This window comes from Electrona antarctica, assembly GCF_951216825.1.
Source record: "Electrona antarctica genome assembly, chromosome: 3".
Classification (NCBI taxonomy): Eukaryota; Metazoa; Chordata; class Actinopteri; order Myctophiformes; family Myctophidae; genus Electrona; species Electrona antarctica.
In genome coordinates, this window is record NC_136808.1 from 2,737,844 (window position 1) to 2,755,343 (window position 17,500).

A 17,500-nucleotide genomic window follows, 5' to 3' on the forward strand; every position below is an offset into this window, starting at 1 on the left:
TCAAATCAGACTAAAGAGAGGAGAGAGAAAAAAACATACCCTTCTCAGACTGACAAACCTTATGTCTCTCTCTGAAGTCTGTCTCACTTTCTAACGATTATCCTCTCCTTTTATCTCCCTGTATGTGTTTCTTTTATACACGTGTCTGTGTGCAACATGTGCGTGCTTGAATCTGCACGTGTTTGTATGTGTATGTGTGTGTGTGTGTGTGTGCGTGCGTGCGTGCATGCGTGTGTTCCTGTCTCTTCATAAGCTGAGCAAGCAGAGCGTGCTGTCAAAGCAGATTGACCTGAAGGGAGTGGAACCAGTGAAGGGAGTGCTGTTGTCTTACGTCATAACGGACCTCCGCATCCCGGTGTCCTACGAGGTCCGTCTGGCCCCCATCACCACCTACAGCACTGGAGACTACATCACTCGCATCATCCAGTACTCGGAACGTGCGTCACGCTTAATTCCAACCTTTATTGCATCTTATGTTGTGAAGTGATTTACAGAACTTGCATATCAGGACAATGACCCGTGCATTAGTTGATATAAGCTAGGCTGTATCTCATAAGTAATTAAGTAGCCTTGCCGAGCCATGAGGCCCATAGGGGCAGGAGCCCGATGGGCCCTGTTTCTGTAGCGTGAGGCAGCTTGATGTACAAGTACACCCCCTGGACATGACGCTAGTATGTCACAGGGACTTACCCCCAATCCAACCCTTGATGCTGAGTGTCAAGCAGGGAGGCATTGGATCCCATTCTTAGAGTCTTTGGTATGACCCGGCAGGGGTTTGAACCCCGACCTCCCAGTGTCAGGGCGGACAGTCTAACCACAAGGCTGGTATTGTATCTCATACCATAGACAATATTTACCAAAACCTGTGTTAGCTTTTATAATACATTTTAGGGTGGATTTCCTTTCTTTTCTTTTTTTAAATTTAGATTAGCCAATATTTTCCCCCTTTTCTCCCCAATTTAGTCGCCAATGCCAATTGATTCCTCCCCATGCACACACTTTTTTGTTTTACTCTTTAGCCCACGATTTTGTAATAATTATTTTTCACCCGGTGCCAATTGCCTAAAGCTGTAATCCTGGGAGCTACTCTCCTCTGCTAACCTGGGGAGAGCCCCGAACTGAGCTCATGCTTCCTTCAATGCATGAGGAGTCACTGCTGTTACTGTTACCGCCCACCAGGAGAACGTATAGGGCCTTCGTCCCACTGCCCTCTCCCAACACTCCCTGCTAACACGTGCACAGAGTACATTCAATGACAATTTATCAACCTCCTCGCTCAGCTCCCCTCCCCCGAACACAGGCTAATTGTGTTTGTGTGTAGACGCCCGACAAAGCCGGTTGCACCGCGGTGGATTCGAACCCACAACCTCCGTGGTGGTGGGCGGGGACTTTACCACTGCGCCACCCGAGCACCCTATAGGGTGGATTTCTGCTAATCGACAAAACTATGACTATTATTATTTTATTGCTCATCATTGGCTCCATTTACACCTGGCATTTTATGTGACTTGTATCCAGATAGCTTCTGGATGTCATTTATCCACATAACTTAATGCCTGTCATCAAATATGTGTCTCCAGTTGCCAGATGGCATCGTTGCAATGTTTAAACGTCCTCCAGAGGCCGTTTAAACAGTTGGACTTCAATCTATCCCCGGTGTACATTTCTGCTATATTTACACCTGCGTTTTTTTATGCAAATAAGCACATTCCGATTGATATCAATATCAAAAGCCAGGTGTAAACGGGGAAATCATGCTGCTGTGTGAGTGATAACCATAGCTGTGTCTCATTGTTGTCTTACAGCCTACACATACCCAAGACCTTCAGGTGAGAAATGCTGTCTGTCTTTCCTTGCTGACTGTCTCTTTACTATATCTCCCCTCCCACGGTATTCACTCTGTTTGTTTGTTTCACAAGATTGGGTTTTCTTTCTTTGACGTGGCGAAGGATTAGAGGATGGTGGAATTTGGAAGTAGAGCGTCCGCCTTGTTCTTAAAGGGGGATTTCTCCCTAAACCTTTTTTTACAAAAGTAATTATGTATATTGACCAAAAAATTAAATAAAAAATAAAATAAAGATATAGGGGAGCTGAAGCAGCAGAAGGAGCTGGAGCTGCTCCTGGAGGGGGCTTTATCTTTATTTATGTTTTTATATATATTTTTTGGTCAATATACATCATTATCAACTTACTTTTGTAAAAAAAGGTTTAGGGAGAAATTCCCCTTTAACTGTTCAATCCCTGGTTTGAACCTCAGCTACTCCTGGATTTGTGTCGAAGTGTCCTTGAGCAAGAACCTCCCTAACTGTTCCCGATGAGCTCATTGGTGCCTTGCCTCAACCATCTGCCATGTGAATGAAACGCGGTCATTGTGTTGTGGATGAAAGCACTATAGACCGATTATTTGTTTACAAGCATTGAGACTGGTCGCACGGGTGACTGTTTCATGTAATCAATTCCCAACAGATCTCCAAGCCTGTTGTTTTGGGGAGCGCTGGTTTCAGTTCATTCAACCTCCTCTTGTGTGTTGGCTAGTGAGGTGCACCCTATAGGAGACATTTATAATTCATTGCGCAACAGTATTGCACGCATAGAACAGCTGATATACAAGCTCACATCGCAATGCTGATGCGACTGTTGTGAGCGTAGAGGTCTGCGTGCGCGACACCATCGCGGGACGAAGCATACATTATACTTTTTGTGCACGGCTGCAGGTGCGCGTGCACCCATGCACAAAAAGGCTCTGCTGCCGTGATGTTATCATGAGCGCACCTCCCGCTCTTATGACAGCGACCGTATTTGTGGTTTTGAGGACAACTGCTTTGAATTGCTATTTTATTGTTCACACACAACAGAAACCAATGGATAATATATTTCAAGAGTGAGAGATCACAATAAAAATCCGCATTGGGACGAAAAGCAGAATCTGAAAGTTTGATGGGGCATTTTTTACACGTGAGTGCAGTTAGAACTTTTCCATTGCGTCTTATGAGAGGCAGGGTTCTTGTGCTGCCGGCCTAAGTGTCTCGATTGGGGCCAGATCAAGTCAAACCAAGACTAGTCAGATCTGGCCCAGAATATCACCTGATTTCAACCCACATAAATTCTGCTCACTAAGACGGATGTCCCTAGATGAATCTGAGAGAGTCAGATCTGGCCCAGAATAAGCTATATTATTTCAACTGGTCCACCTCCTGGAAATGACGTACAGATCATCCCCATATGGGGCTGTGATCTGGCTTACAGTCCTGAACGTCACCGGAGTCACCGGAGGACATCATCATCATAACGTCATCATGACATAATTTGGCTTGCTGAGTTTCGCATGGTCTTGATGAGTGACCTATACTGGTGATTATGGGTTGATACTAGCAGGTGAATTCAGACCATTCTCCATTTTAATTGAGTCGATAACTAGTTAGTCTCGTCTGTAACAGTGCAGATCTTTAGGTCAGTATCAGCCGAAGGTCAACAACACAAAGGTCGCCGTGGCAACACTCTGTGCTCTGTAATACATCGGGAGGGGTTTGTGTGCGAGATGTGGGATGCGAGGTGCTAATGGGAAACACGAGTTTAAATGGTGCAGGAGGTCTGTTGTGATTGGAGGATGAAGGATTGTTTGAGGCAAGGTTAATGGCCCAGGGCTTTTAACATTAATGGGCCAATGGGCAACTCATCACAGTGGTAGTCATTTGAATACTCAAATAGCTCCTCCTCCTCCTCCTCCCCCTCAACCAACATCATGACATTTTCATCCACACTGCGTTTACCTCTCTGCTTCTAATTCCTCCGCCCTCACACAGCTCTCCATCTATCATGCTCACCCTTTCTTCCATTATCATCCCTGTCTGGCAGAAACCTCCTAACTCCATCATTCTACTTTTTATGTCTGCCACCCCCCCCCCCCCCCCCCCCCTCCCTCTCCTCCTCCCCAAGCCCCATAAATGAATGTCCTATACTTTGTCGCAGGACAGTGTCACACGGAAGTAGCAACAATAGCTGACCTATAAGCTCACTATAGGTGCCACATTGCGAGCTTGTAGATATGTAACAAAAATATGCTAATTTATATCTGCACTCCCCACAAAAAAGCAGACGATAGAGAGTACATTACATTACATTACATTACATTGCACAGGGAAAAAGCTGCAGGAACTTCTGACTTATATAATAACAGGTTATTTCTTTCCCCATGTCCATAAAAGTAACAGTTTTGGAGATATGCGGTTTCCACACAACAGAGGCAATAGTCTCCCTCTCCCTCAAACATCACCTTTCTTTCCCCTTCTGTGCGTCTCGCTCAGTGTCCCCGTCCCAATGTCATCTTGTCTTTGTTTTGTTCATTAAGAGACACATGGTGTGTCCTTGGCATCAGTGGTGTTCTGCTCTGCCAAGGTAAAGCAATTAAAACAACGGCAGATTGGACCAGACCGGGAGAACAACAGTGTAAATTGAATTGAGCCTGTGTAGTGGAGCATAGTCATAGATCATCTCCATGCAAACATGTGCAGGATCTGTCCTTGTTGTCAGTGAGGCGAGTCCAGGCGAATCTCCCCAGCATGTGTAGAACAACCTGGACCCTAGAGCTTTTCTGGACCAGGGCCCACTTGGAAGTCCTGAAAGCGTTTCACAGGCCCAACCATCTGACCACTTAACACGATTAATGTTATTTACCATTAAAATGTTATGTTTTGCCAACTATTTGACGGCCCACCGTTGGCCCCCGCCTGGCGCACTGGTTTGGAATCGCCGTTGTAGAACTCTAGTAGGAATATCAATAATAACACAATTTTAAACTTGACATGAAGTTGTAGGTGTGAAATTAATCAAGACAGAGAAATGCATGGCCTGTTTCTTGCCTGAAACAATGTATACGTTGTTTACAAACAAGCTGCCAGAGAGGAGCATCATAAGCACTGCGCTTCTCATCCGTGTCTGTGAATTCCCTGTCAGGGCACACCTGCTAAATGGTAAATGGTAAATGGTGCATTTATCCCATTTTGGGCGGGAACCCCTTTACCCTTTTGGTGTTAGCATTATGTTATGCTTTAGCTATTGAAAAATAGCAGATCTACAAGCTCATAGCGCGCCACCGAGTGGCGCGCTACGAGCTTGTAGGTCTGCTATTTTTGAAAAACTGACATAGAAACATAGCTTTTTCAGAAAACTGTCAGGATGTAGAAGACATTTTTAGAATCTGATCTCAGGTCAAAATGGGTTATATAGCGCGTTTATCCAAGGCGCTTTACATATAGTGCGTTACATTCACCCATTCACACACACATGCATACACAGATTGCGGTGGCGGCCATGCAAGACACCAACCAGCACATCGGGAGCAATTTGGGGTTCAGTGTCTTGCCCCTGCTATAGCTTTGTTCTGCTCGGACCAACCAACGCTCCCTCCACTGAGCGTTGATCCAGGCCAGTGGTTCTCAAAGTGGGTCCTTGAGGGTTCCAGGTGGTCCCCACCAGGCAAATTAGTTCATACTTTACTTTCACTTTATTTGTTTATTTGGACAGGACAATGCATATTAATGGACGTCACATGGACGTAAATACACCGGATATAGCACAGTTCCTAATTTTCATCCGCAGTCCTCACAAGAAACACAAAACGGAAAAACAGACAGTCAAACAGTGGAATACATTTACATAACATTACATAGGGAACACAGCATAAAATATATATCAGCAAAATAAAATAAATAAATAAAAAAGATCACTCCTATACACATTGGAAAATATCTATACCAATACTACACGCTTATGACGCATTGCATTGTGAGCTTGTAGATCTACCGGTATTTGATTTTTTTTTACAAAGTTACATTTTGGAAACATTTTAACTTAAAATCTTGTATGGGGTTCCCTGGCACAAAATATTGTCTGACGGGGGTCACGAATACATTAATGTCATGTTCATGTCCTTGACATGAAAAGATTTGAGAACATTCGAGAGCAGAAACGGACTGATGTACAGTATAGATAGACACAGAAACAATGTCTCCCAGTACTGTGGGTATAGGCCAGCTGCTCTGCCCAGCCAGGAGAGCTGTTAATCACAGAGGAGAGGTACAGACAATCGTTGCTCGGCTCTGGCACCAATGGTTTGTAAACACTACTCATTTTAGGCAATAAATGGGCCATGCAGTTGCTCAAGCTTGATTAATTGCACTCCTACAGCCTCTAGTTTAAAACTTTGTAATCAATATTCTGTACTTCCATAACCCATGTAGGCCTGACGTCGAAATAAAAAAAAACGTTCGCTCTGAAAGAATATATATTCAAAGATTTGTGCCGCATTTTTACGATTTTTCAAAAATAGCAGACCTACAAGCTCGTAGCTACATCTACAAGCTATGAGCTTGTAGATCTGCTATGTTTCAATAGCTAAAGTATAACATAATGCTTAGTTAAAACACCAAAAGGCGTTCCCGTCTAGAATGGGATAAAGTCCATTTCTTCACCTCGGGAGCAGACACGCACGACGCGACGACACGCCGTGACAAGATGTCAGTCGTGACCTTGGAACACAGCCCAATTAATTAAATTTATTTTTGAATGTTCGCACTGTCTGTGACAACCCGCTTGATGTTATTGTTGTGGGTTTTGTGTAATAACCCACTCGCCCCCAGATGGGTTTCCTTTGCCAGACTTTGACAGACTGTGAATTGGACTGCTGACAATGCTGCTGTTGATAATGCTCTTGTCAAAAACACAAGGGGACAAACTTCATGTCTCACTTCATTTCTTTTAATCTTTCTTCACCTCACTACTGACACACACACACACACACACACACACACACACACACACACACACACACACACAGACCGCATGTGCGGCTTCGAGGACGAGCGGATCTGTGGTTTCTACCAGGACACAAGTGACACGTTTGATTGGACGAGGCAGAACCACCTGACCCAGAATCCCAAGAGATCGCCCAATACCGGTCCAGAGACAGACCGCAGTGGAACCAAGGAGGGTGAGCAGACCGGAGGCACATGCTGTCTTTACACTATGTTTGAACTAAATATGTTATGCAATGTAACGTTCTTTCATTGTTCATTTGAAGCCACAACCCAGGAGCTATTTAAAAAAAAACATTTAAGATCTTTTTTTTGGCGTTTTTTGCCTTTATTGATAGGGTACAGTAATTAGACAGGAAAGGGGGAGAGAGATGGGGAGTGACACGCGGCAAAGGCCGTCGGGCTCGGGAGTCGAACCCGCGGCACGCCGTCCGGCTGGCTTGGCAGCATAGGTGCCCAGACGGTTGAGCTAACCGTCCGGGCCCCCAGGAGCTATTTCAATGAGTAAAACTTTATTAACATTATTACATTATTTATAATGTATTTATTATTTATTCCTGTACATCCAGGTTACTACATGTATGTACATTTATTGCAGGTTACTACATGTATGTACATTTATTGCAGGTTACTACATGTATGTACATTTATTGCAGGTTACTACATGTATGTACATTTATTGCAGGTTACTACATGTATGTACATTTATTGCAGGTTACTACATGTATGTACATTTATTGCAGGTTACTACATGTATGTACATTTATCGCAGGTTACTACATGTATGTATATTTATTGCAGGTTACTACATGTATGTACATTTATTGCAGGTACTACATGTATGTACATTTATCGCAGGTTACTACATGTATGTACATTTATTGCAGGTTACTACATGTATGTACATTTATTGCAGGTACTACATGTATGTACATTTATCGCAGGTTACTACATGTATGTACATTTATTGCAGGTTGTATGTACATTTATCGCAGGTTACTACATGTATGTACATTTATTGCAGGTTACTACATGTACATTGAAGCGTCGCGGCCCAGAGCAGCAGGCGACAAGGCACGCCTGGTGTCTCCTCTGTTCAACGTATCGTCAGAGAGAGGTCCCAAAGGATCAGCCAGGGTCCCGTACTGTGTCTCGTTCTTCTACCACATGAAGGGAAAACACATCGGTGAGTAGGTACACACACACACACGAACACACGGCAGTGGCTCAGGGGTAGAGTGGCCGGATGGCAAGTTCGCAAGGTTCCCAGTTCGAACCCGGGCTCCCCCAGAGTTAGTGTCGAAGTGTCCTTGAGCAAGACACTGGACCCCTAATTGCTCCCGATGTGCATGGTTGGTGCCTTGCATGGTTTCCGCTGCCATTGGCCACACACCTGGAGCCAGTTGTCAAGACAGAGAACCCAGATGCAGACAAAGACAAAGGAGACGTATTCCAAAAACAATGAGTATTTAATTCATGCAAACAGAAGGGAGGCCTCAAACCTCTCAAGCCAAAAGGTACAACTTTAAGTACAAAGGTACAAGTCCAAAACTGGTTAACTTAAAGTCCAAAGCTTCAAACACTAAAATAATACAAACGTCCTCCTAGTAGAGCTTATAGGCATAGTCCTCAAAGGTTGGAGCTGTGTGGGAGGCGATCAGGCTGGCAGCTACTGAGGGAGGAGATCAAGAAGCAGGCCAGATAAGGACACAGGTTCTCAAGTTTTCTCACAGCATTAACCCCTTTTGGTGTTAGCATTATGTTATGCTTTAGCTATTGAAAAATAGCAGATCTACAAGCTCATAGCCGAGTGGCGCGCCACCGAGTGGCGCGCTATGAGCTTGTAGGTCTGCTATTTTTGAAAAATCGAAGAACGACTGACAGAAACATAGCTTTTTCAGAAAACTGTCAGGATGTAGAAGACATTTTTAGAATCTGATCTCAGGTCAAAATGGGTTAACTGACCAAGTACGGAATGCACAGATGTGTGCACTGAATGTAGGTATAGGCCCTATACGGCATTATCACGTGCAGTCACAGCCAGATATTTGTATAGCCAGCCAGGTGATTGCCAGATGAAGACCAGCCAAGTAATTGTCAGGACACATGTGGAATGCAGCTCCAACCTAATAAACAAATAAATAGAAGTGTCAGAACAGACAGGACAGTCAACATGACCAGTGGATATTGTAGACATCGTGACATTTCCCAAAAAGGCAAATAACTTACAATGCTCACAACGAAACTGCAGCAATCACGGGTGCTACAGTAATCTGGCTCTGCTAGGGACCACTGGAGGAATATGAAGCTGATCGGTGATGGTATAGTTGTTTGTTTTTAAACCGCCCAGAAACTTTTCACTATACCATAGATCCATAACCTGACTCCGCCAGATGGGGCAGAGGCGGGATCAAGGCATACACAGTGCTGCTTTGATCCCGCCTCTAGCTGCCGCTGATTGGCCAGGCCGTTTGGTGGCCGGAGCATCAAGTCTGCCTGAGAGATCCCAGATGGGAGGAGGGGGGGAACCCAGTGTACTCTCTGCTGTCCATGCCAAATGATACATCTAACTCCCATTGGTCAAAGGGGATTGAAAATGCAAATTTAGGGTGGCGCAGTCGGTATAGCGCTACCACCTCAGCTTTACACATACTGTATCATGCGCGATTTGACATCTATAGTTGTAACAGTTAATCCACTATAGTCCCTTCTACGTTGTTTTTTTATATCTGTGCACCTCTGTCAGAAAACGTGACCTCCAGGCGTGACTGTGGCTTGCAGAGCTCATCACACAGAACTATAGCTTGGTGTGATTGTGTTTGTAAGAGATAAAGGACACAAACAGTGTTTGTTGGTTCTCCCAGGCCGTGCACGTACCTGTATTTTCCCGTGTGGGAGCGTGCGTGCGTGCGTGCGTGCGTGCGTGCGTGCGTGCGTGCGTGCGTGCGTGCGTGCGTGCGTGCGTGCGTGCGTGCGTGCGTGCGTGCGTGCGTGCGTGCGTGCATAAAGGTGGATGAAGGGGGTGGGTGTGATTTACGACACTGGTGGAATACAGTGGGTCATTTGAAGGGCTGTTCATCATAGAGTTTATATAACAGACAACTTTATCCACAGTATACATCTGAAAGTACACTGCATGTCTACACACGCACGCACGCACGCACGCACGCACGCACGCACGCACATACACACACAGGCACGCACGTAACAGTATTGATTTAAAACATTAAAGGCTCTACTGCAGACATGTGCTCTTATTTTCACCTCCTGTGTCTAAGGAGATAGTGGGCAGGAAAGGCTGCATGTGTCATTTCTGTGTGTGTTCTATCCGTCTATGGTTCTATCCTGGCTGCTCTTTATAGTTCCCTATATCCTCAGTTAGCCTGCTCGGTCCCAGCCTTACTCTCCTGCGACGAGAAAAGCCTGGTCACACTATAAGGCAGAGAGGGCATAGGCGGAAGTGTTGGGACGGAACATCGGTCAGATGTATCAAGACAAAATAAAAGAAGAAGCGCTTTGTGGGTCCTTAACACAATCATTTTTTTATTTTTTATTCTTTATTTACCCAGGGAAGTAGCTGAGCACAGGTGCTCATTTTCAGCAACGCCCTGCACATAGAGACAGACAGACACACACACACACACACTAAAACCTGGGAGCTGACCAGTACAACCACAGTCTTATACTGTTGGCTACTAAGCAGCTCAAGGGGGAACAGTTGGGGGTTCAGTGCCTTGCTCAAGGGCACTTCAGCGGTGTTGGGTGAGTGATGACAATCACTTCCCCACCCAGGTTTTTCCTGCCCGTCCGGGGAATCGAACCGGCAACCTTTCGGCAACAAGGGCGCTCCTCTAACCCTTACGGCCAACGCTGCCCAAAGTCCTTCAGTGCCGGAAGTCCTTCAAAATAGGAGCTCTGGGGTGCCGGAAAGACATGGCCGCTTTTTCTCTGAAACCCACAACCCGGAAACAATCCGCTCAAAAAAGTTCTCTTTACATTGCTAGCTTACATTGCTATAGTTTTAATTTATACGATATATGATCCAAAAAGCGTTCATATTTTGCGGGAGAGACGGATGAGGAGCAGAAATGAAGCGCTAGTATATCGATCCGTTCAAAACCACGGAGAGCGCCCTGGAGTAGGAGAGACAAGTCATTCTTTCTGCCGCGCTAACAGCTAAGTCAACGGTAAGCTAACAAGAGTCTAGAGTGTAGCATACGGTAGCCGAAAGGCGAACTGACAAATAAAAAAAAGGAAAAAAATTCAGAATATTCCTCTCTCGCCCTGTATCATTGAGGATGTGCCAGGACGTCTGAGGACGTCGTATGTACCCCTCGGTTCGAGTCCCTATGACGTGTGGCGACGTCCTACGGGCGGAAACGGTTAATATGTAGAAAAACTGCAGACAGGTGCTCTTTGGAGAGGGTTTCACATCATACAGCACACGAGTTCTTTAAAAGTTCTATACCTAGAGTGAGTCGAAATCCATGAGGAAGGAGTAGGTATTAAGGTGGCGAACTTAAAAGTGGGTCCAAGGCAGCTCTGTGCAGTAGAAGTAGAAAAATCCTTTATTTCATGATGATTAAAAACCACAAGGGTTAAAAAAACGACCAACGCGTTTCGGCCTGCATGGGCCTTCATCAGAGTCAACTGTATTTCCCGTCAGATGTATTTCCCCCGGATACAATATTTTTTTGACCAATCACAACACCTGTTTCATTCACGGAGAATGTAAACAGATTTGTAAAACGTCAAAATACCGCTACTTCCGCTAAATTTCAGCTATGCACTCTACAGCGTATATTGTGCCAAGCGTGATCTTACTTCCCATCCTATTCTGTATCCTCAGAATTCCTCTCTTCAAATATTCTGTATCCTCAGAATTCCTCTCTTCAAAAATTCTGTATCCTCAGAATTCCTCTCTTCAAAAATTCTGTATCCTCAGAATTCCTCTCTTCTAAAATTCTGTATCCTCAGAATTCCTCTCTTCAAAAATTCTGTATCCTCAGAATTCCTCTCTTCAAAAATTCTGTATCCTCAGAATTCCTCTCTTCAAAAATTCTGTATCCTCAGAATTCCTCTCTTCTAAAATTCTGTATCCTCAGAATTCCTCTCTTCAAAAATTCTGTATCCTCAGAATTCCTCTCTTCAAAAATTCTGTATCCTCAGAATTCCACTCTTCAAAAATTCTGTATCCTCAGAATTCCTCTCTTCTAAAATTCTGTATCCTCAGAATTCCTCTCTTCTAAAATTCTGTATCCTCAGAATTCCTCTCTTCTAATAATTCCTTGCTTTTTTAATTTATTTTTCTGGGACAGTGCACATTATTTCGTGTTATATAGCCTAGTGCACAATATCGTGTTAAAGTGTAATTTGTATTAATAATGTAGCGTTCATATTCAAATATTGGATATGATCTCTTTAAGCAATAAGACACTAGAGGCGGGGCTACCTTGTGGTTATGCTGTGCAGGGTGACATCACAATTTCAACAATTGTACTGCTTTTAAACAGTTACCAAGAAAATGTGAGAGACATTCTTAGTGTGGGGCAATTTGATCTCTCTCTCTCTCTCTCTCTCTCTCTCTCTCTCTCTCTCTCTGTCTCTAACTCTAACTGAATAATCTGAATTCGATAGCCAAACAAATGTAACACGACATACCTGGATGTGTAAACTCAACGGTGCGCATGCGCAACAGCGTCATTGCCTCAGACAGACAAACATGCAGACAAACGAACAAACATGCAGACAGTCCTTCAAATATTTATACGATTATAATGCTTATACTATCTTTGCAGACGTGTTTTATAGCAAAGGGAACAAGGCTTGGTGGTCAGACGAGACGTGGTCCTGTTCCAGGTGGTCATTATCATTCACAACTGGCTCACGCTAAACCCAACTCACTCAATTTACACTGTTGTTCTGGTGTCTGTTCCAATCTGCTCTCCTCTTAATTGCCTCAACCTGGCAGAGGCACTCTGCACTTCTTCCAGAGACACACTGCATGACTCTTAATGAAGGATACCGAGCAGATGAGAGAGAGAGAGAGAGAGAGAGAGAGAGAGAGAGAGAGAGAGAGAGAGAGAGAGAGAGAGAGAGAGAGAGAGAGAGATAGCACTTTGTGTAGACTTAGATAGTATTATAAATATAGCAATTTATGTAGACTTAGATAGTATTTTAAATATAGCACTTTACAGTTGGGTGCCACCGATATTGTCCCTTATCATTTGACCCATTTAGGCCTGACCTCAATTTTTTTTTAAATCCTTCTAAATCCTCTGTTTTCTGAAATAAATATTTTCACGATTTTTCAAAAATAGCAGACCTACAAGCTCGTAGCGCGCCACTCGGTGGCGCGCTATGAGCTTGTAGATCTGCTATTTTTCAATAGCTAAATTATAACATAATGTTTAAAACACCAAAAGGGGTTCCCGCCCAAAATGGGTTAACTGTCCTTTTGCGCAGATCACGCAAACCTCAGCAAAAAGAAAAGGACAATATCGATGGCCTCCAACTGTATGTAGACTTAGATAGTATTTTAAACAGACTTATAGCATGTTACGTAGACAGCACTAGAATTGCATTTTATGTAGTCATAGCACGTTATAGTACACATGTATAATATATAATATAGTATAGTATGTATAGTTTACATAGATACTCCACTGTTACGTTCTTAGCTTACGCATGTTTCATGATAACTACGTTTTATATATGTGATGTATGCCATGCTTTTTGTTATTGCTTAATGTAAATCGCTCTGGATTAAGAGCGTCTGCTAAATGCCTAAATTGTCAATTGTAATTGTGTAGAGAGAGAGAGAGAGAGAGAGAGAGGGGGGGGGGGGGGGGGAATACAAGAGAATACAAGAGAAGGATGAGATGGAAACAATGGAGAGTCATCTCAGGAGTTAAATTAAGTGCAGGATGAAAACAATGAGAGATACAGACAGAGGTACAGAAACATGAAGACAATACTGTACAGAATGAAAGAGAGAGAGAGAGAGAGAGAGAGAGAGAGAGAGAGAGAGAGAGAGAGAGAGAGAGAGAGAGAGAGAGAGATTATTATTATTATTATTATTGCTGTGGTGTTGAACACACTCCCACTACCAAACAAAACGTGTCAACGGCCACTATCTCTTTCAGAGTTTAAGTAGGCCTACCGAATATTTCCCAAATGTGCTTTGGTGAAAGTGTAGCATATAGCATTTGTACGAGAGTTAGTTGAGACCTTTGGGAGATACTGGGGCGTGCTTGCATGCGTATTGCCGCAGTGTGTTCCCCACTCGTGGTGGTCAGAGACAAGGCTCTGATAGAGCCGTCCCCTGTGTGTGTCCTCTGTGACTCTGACACTCTCACAGTGACATTCTCTGCATTTGTTCAGGGCAATCAATACAGGACTTATCAACGTCCCCTTTTCTCTGTCAGAGAGAGAGAGGGAGGGGGGTGGGGGGGGGGGGGCTGATTGACTTAATGGTGATAGGCTTAGGTCAAGTAAAGCAGGTTGTTGCGACCGAAGGTCACAGTTAACTATGAAACCTTGTGTTTTTGACACCTAAACCACTTTCCCTGTCACCTAATGCACTTTCCCTGTCACCTAACCCGCTTTCCCTGTCACCTAACCCGCTTTCCCTGTCACCTAACCCGCTTTCCCTGTCACCTAACCCGCTTTCCCTGTCACCTAACCCGCTTTCCCTGACACCTAAACCACTTTCCCTGTCACTCTGACACATCACTCTCCCCCCGTCACTCACCCCAGACAATCCCCCACCCAGGTCATTGTGACATCACGTGACATCAGCCCCTGTCTTGAGTTTGGTGTCTTGAGTCCTGTGTCCTATATGTGCTGTGTCCTGTATCCTGTGTCTTGCTTGGGTCCTGTATAGGATTTGAGATCGTTGAAGATACCGTGTGCGTTGGTTGAAAGCCGAGAGGTTTCTCGTATGCTGTTTAGTCTGCTGTCAGAGTGATGTGTCATTATCCCCATATAAGGAGATCCAGATACTGTCAGAGTGATGTCTCGTTATTCCCATATAAGGAGATCCAGATACTGTCAGAGTGATGTGTCGTTATTCCCATATAAGGAGATCCAGATACTGTCAGAGTGATGTCTCGTTATTCCCATATAAGGAGATCCAGATACTGTCAGAGTGATGTGTCGTTATTCCCATATAAGGAGATCCAGATACTGTCAGAGTGATGTCTCGTTATTCCCATATAAGGAGATCCAGATACTGTCAGAGTGATGTGTCGTTATTCCCACCTGATGATCCAAATGATGGTGTCAGTGTTGATCTGCCATTCTGCCCATATATGCGTATTCAGGTAATGGGGCATTCCCAGCTGATACCCTAATACAACCCCTGTTATGCCCATATATGGAGATCCCTTTTGACTGATACCTGTCCATTCAAACTCTAGACGGGCCTGCCCCAAAGTTATTAGTGCAGCCGCGCCCGGCAACCACCGAAAACTAGAGTTCTCAACAGGCCCGGAAATGAAGGCCCGGCCCTTCCCGGGCCCTAACTGGGCCCTAACTGGGCTGGCCCGAGGCCTGGGTAACCTGGTCTTACCCTTACCACACATTACTTGCTCTACCCGGCCCCGAAAACGTCAATAAAAAAGCTCCATATTATGGGCATTCCCAGACCTGTATAGTTTCAGTGCGACCTCGCCCTCAGCATAGGGTGTCTAATAGTACTGATTTTTAGCTTGTTATTGTCTTGTACTATGGATTTACAGTACTATGTGAAGTATAGGCTGTATAATAATTATTAATATTTCACTGTGAGCAATAGTTACGGGAACACCTACAGTACACACAGCTACTGGGTGCACCATCAGTCAGTAGAGAACATTATTTGTACGAAATATGAAGTCCCCATCTGGTGACCTTCCTTAATCATCGCATTACAAGACAAAACAGAAGCTACAGCTGAACAACCGAGTTCATTCAAATGAAACACACACAGCTGGTTCATTCTACAGCTCAATGGTACAGATACATCTAATTTTGATTAAGGGAATCATACATCGCTATTTTAAAATGTAGAGTTTACTGAGGAGAACCCCACTTTGATGAGGAGAAGAGAGCAGAGGAGTTTTCTTTGAACTCATATAAAGCAAAGAGTGGTGCTGCTATCCAGACTACATTAGGTGAGTAAAATATTCAAAGTAAAGAAATGAGCTCTGCACACACTCATATATATTCTCTTCTCCGGGGTAGAATGTTTTAATGAGAGGAAATAATTTAATTAGGAATAAATAGACATTTCACAGGCAGATAATTATATAGACCTTTATTGAATTAAACTGAACTGGACAGAATTTAACCCATATGCTGCCTCCTGCTGGACGCAGAGCCAAACCGCAGCCTGCCGAGCCGTTTTCAATGTAGCACACGCTGGACTCACATCCTGTTTTTGCGTCCATCTTTGATGCTAAATAAATAGCGTCAATGCTAGCGAGCTAAAAATGAAGCCATCCTTATACTCTAGAATGCGCCAATGTTTCCATCTAGAGACCACCGGATAATCAGCAAAGACCTCCGAACTGCTGGAGCAGTGAATTTGTTTAATTCAGCCGCCGGAGGCAGCACGACAGTTAAAGGCCAGATACAAAGTAAGAGAACAAACTGTATACAGCAAGGGAAGCAACCAAAACTAAGTCGGAAGAGGGAAAAGAAGAACAACAGCACAAAAACACCACCAACAATGAACAATTAGTATACAAGTAACTATACATGAACCTGCAAGCAGAAACACAATACACACTATCACAGTGTCATTACAGTGTCCCGCAATATGCATAAGCAGGGTGTATTTTGACAGGTCATACTGATGAAAGCTGGATAGCTGAATGTGACGGTTCCCTGTATATAGTATATTATAGTATATGGTATTACCATAATACTATTATGGTATAGGATATTGTATTATATTTTATTATGGTGTATGGTATATTATATAGTATGGTATCTTATATTATGTGGTCTGGTGTAGCTTTATATATATTATATTTATTATACACTTTGGTTAGTTCATGGTTTCTGTATAGGTTATCTGCTTTTCAATCCTAATTCCTTTTCTCCTTGTGTCATCATAGGATTGGGGAGCAGAGCTAATGATGTTGATTGGACAATCAGTCAACTGTCGGCACCTGGGCCCGGTGCCGACGGCCTATATAAGCCTGCCTCCCCAGTCCTTTCCTCAGTTCAGTTGTTTTCAGTTCTCATTTGCACCTCTCCCACCATGCACCTTCATGTGTTCATGTTCTGTTAAAACATACAACACGCACACACCTACATTTCACTCAAGCACACACGCACTACATAACACTACTGATTACTGATTTCCACACCTCATCAGTTTGCTCCTGATTTGACCTTTGATTCCTTATTTTGATTACTTAATACATTTATATTGCATTTGAATACTGCGTCTCCCCTGTATTTTTGTTGTGCACTTGGCACCCCTAGGCCAGGTGTATAACACTGAATCATACGCAGTGCCAGATTAAAACCCATTTTGGGCGGGAACCCCTTTTGGTGTCAGCATTATGTTATGCTTTAGCTATTGAAAAATAGCAGATCTACAAGCTCATAGCGCGCCACCGAGTGGCGCGCTACGAGCTTGTAGGTCTGCTATTTTTTAAAAACCGAAGAACGACTGACATAGAAACATAGCTTTT

The 17,500-nt window shown here is 43.9% G+C and overlaps 1 protein-coding gene across 1 annotated transcript in view; it reads left to right on the plus strand.

Moving 5' to 3' along the window:
• LOC306920619 (MAM domain-containing glycosylphosphatidylinositol anchor protein 1-like) overlaps positions 1-17,500 on the plus strand; it is a gene marked incomplete at both ends in the record, with an annotated part of 247,081 nt that overhangs the window by 193,455 nt on the left and 36,126 nt on the right. Inside the window, 4 exons of the mRNA XM_079497429.1 lie at positions 257-437; positions 1,806-1,829; positions 6,836-6,988; positions 7,837-7,998. Of these exons, the coding sequence (XP_079353555.1) occupies positions 257-437; positions 1,806-1,829; positions 6,836-6,988; positions 7,837-7,998 (520 nt within the window). The remainder of the gene's footprint in view (positions 1-256; positions 438-1,805; positions 1,830-6,835; positions 6,989-7,836; positions 7,999-17,500) is intronic.